The 2,332-nt window shown below is 36.4% G+C and overlaps 1 protein-coding gene across 1 annotated transcript; it reads left to right on the top strand.

Annotated features, from left to right (window-relative positions):
- Positions 1-384: 384 nt before the first annotated feature.
- Positions 385-985, top strand: LOC129573454 (uncharacterized; the record flags this gene model as incomplete). Its single annotated transcript, XM_055453942.1, has 1 exon — positions 385-985. A coding segment is annotated over exon 1 (601 nt), but the record flags the coding sequence as incomplete, so codon positions are not given.
- Positions 986-2,332: the final 1,347 nt, after the last annotated feature.

The raw sequence follows: 2,332 nt of genomic DNA, 5'->3' as shown, positions 1-2,332 counted from the left end.
GAAGACGACATAGAAAACTTAAAGAAGAACAATGAAACAAGCCGTTCGAGTAAATTAAAATCGTTATTTCCATTTCTTGACAACGAGGGAATACTTCGAGTCGGTGGCAGACTACAAAATTCAGAATTTGACTTCAATAAAAAACACCCGATTATTCTTCCATATAAAAGTCCATTCACACGATTAGTCATTGATGCAGCTCATAGACAGGTGTTACACGGAGGAAATCAGCTCACAATGATGCAGATTAGACACGAATTCTGGATAATAGGCTGTAAAAGAGCTGTAAAGGCACATATCAACAAATGTGTTAAGTGCCACAGGTTTAGAGCACATTCAGCCACCCAGTTGATGGGCAGTTTACCAACTGATCGAACAAAAGCAATGGTAAAACCATTCACGATTTCGGGAACCGATTTTCGTGGACCATTCATGATGCAAATGTCTAACAACGGCAGATTAAAAACTACCAAAGGCTATGTAGCAATTTTCATATGTTTTTCAACAAGAGCAGTTCATTTAGAAGCTGTATCTGACTTAAACGCTGCGGCCTTTGTAGCAGCATTCAGAAGATTTATATCTCGAAGAGGAAATATTGCCAAACTATACAGTGATAATGGCGGAAATTTTGTGAAAGCTAAAACGATATTCGAATTAGAAACATCACAAGCGATTTCTGAATTCAATGAGGAAATTAAACGTGAATTGGCAAATTTATCAACAAAATTTTATTTTAATCCACCTGCGGCACCATGGTTTGGTGGCTTATGGGAACGAAATATAGGTTCAATAAAACATCATTTTAAACGAGTTGTGGGAGATCGCATTTTGTCATATGAAGAAATGACAACAGTCTTAACTCAAATAGAAGCTTGTTTCAATTCAAGACCATTATGTGCCATGAATGAGAATCCAGATGACATGACAATACTTACACCTGGTCACTTTTTGATCGGTAGTGCGCTAACAGCACCCGTAGGCCCAAGTTTGTTGGATATCAATGAACACCGGTTGAATAGATGGCAATTATGTGAAAGATTAAAGCAAGAATTCTGGAAACGATGGAGTGATGAATATATTTCAAGCCTTCAAAAGCGCACGAAGTGGCAGGAACGACAAACAAATATCAAAATAGGCGACTTAGTGATTATCAAAGATGAAATAAATCCCCCTTTGCGATGGCCGTTAGCAAAAGTCACTAAAATTTTTCCCGGAAAGGATGATTTAGTAAGAGTAGTAGAAGTAACTACTGGAACAAAATGCTACAAACGAGCCATTGGTCGATTGTCAAAACTACCAATCGACGAAGAAAAGAACGATGATAATAGTAAGGCCGAAACAAAGGAAAAAGAAGAAGAAAAAGAAGAGGGTATTATCGGCTCATTTTTTATACAATACCATTATGAATTAGAAGAAAAAATGGTAAGCAGAAAGTCAAAAAAGTCAAAATTCATGACCTACATAATCTCATTCCTGTTGATTCTCGGTTTAATTTCACCAAGCTATGGATCAAATCAGTTTTCAATAGAAAAAATTAGTTCTGAAAATGGTCTATACTTTGAAAAAGGTGGCGAAATTCAAATGGCGCACAATAAATGGCATATTGTATCGATAATGAACACAAGAATGTATCGGAACAATATTGAAGCATTGCAAGAAAATGTCTACGAGCTAGAACACCTATGCAATCTAAGAAGAACCAAACGAGCATCAATCGCATGCGAATCAATCGCCATTGAAATCAACAGAAAAATGAATAAAATCAAAAAATATGACAGTCTCATTAACATCGAAAAACGCAGAAAAAGAGAACCAACATCAATCTTATTTGCGCTTGGATTGGGTACTGCAGTTGGCTGGGCGACAAATAAAATCGGTAACTATTTTTTTAAAGATGATGAAGCGGGAAAAATGGAGCATCTCGAACAGCTATTAAAAGAACAAACATCAGTGATGATCTTAGCAGAAGAAGTAATGCGAAAAACGCAAGAGAAATTTCAATTAGAAATGGGACTACTGATCAATCAAACAAACGAAATGTATGAAAACTTAGATATGTTGACAAGAAACACCGAAACTGCAGAAAGAAGTCAGTGGGTTGCGACTCATTTGATACTTACATTGAATGAATTCACTGAACTGCAAAAGTTTATGCTGGAATTGATCACCAACAAAGACGAAAAACTGAAATTTACTTGGATCGGAGTCGACCAACTACGATCACAAATTGACCTAATTGAGCAAAATATTGGAAAAGAGCAAAGGCTCATCGGTCAATCAACAAATGAAAAAATCGTAAACATTTATCGTTTTGCCAGAGCAAAATCGGGTT

Source organism: Sitodiplosis mosellana, unplaced genomic scaffold, assembly GCF_009176505.1.
Source record: "Sitodiplosis mosellana isolate CC-2019 unplaced genomic scaffold, AAFC_SMos_1.0 Smas_scaffold_6086, whole genome shotgun sequence".
NCBI classification, from domain to species: domain Eukaryota; kingdom Metazoa; phylum Arthropoda; class Insecta; order Diptera; family Cecidomyiidae; genus Sitodiplosis; species Sitodiplosis mosellana.
The sequence above is the reverse complement of the archived record's forward strand: the minus strand, read 5'-3'. Positions and strand labels throughout refer to the sequence as shown.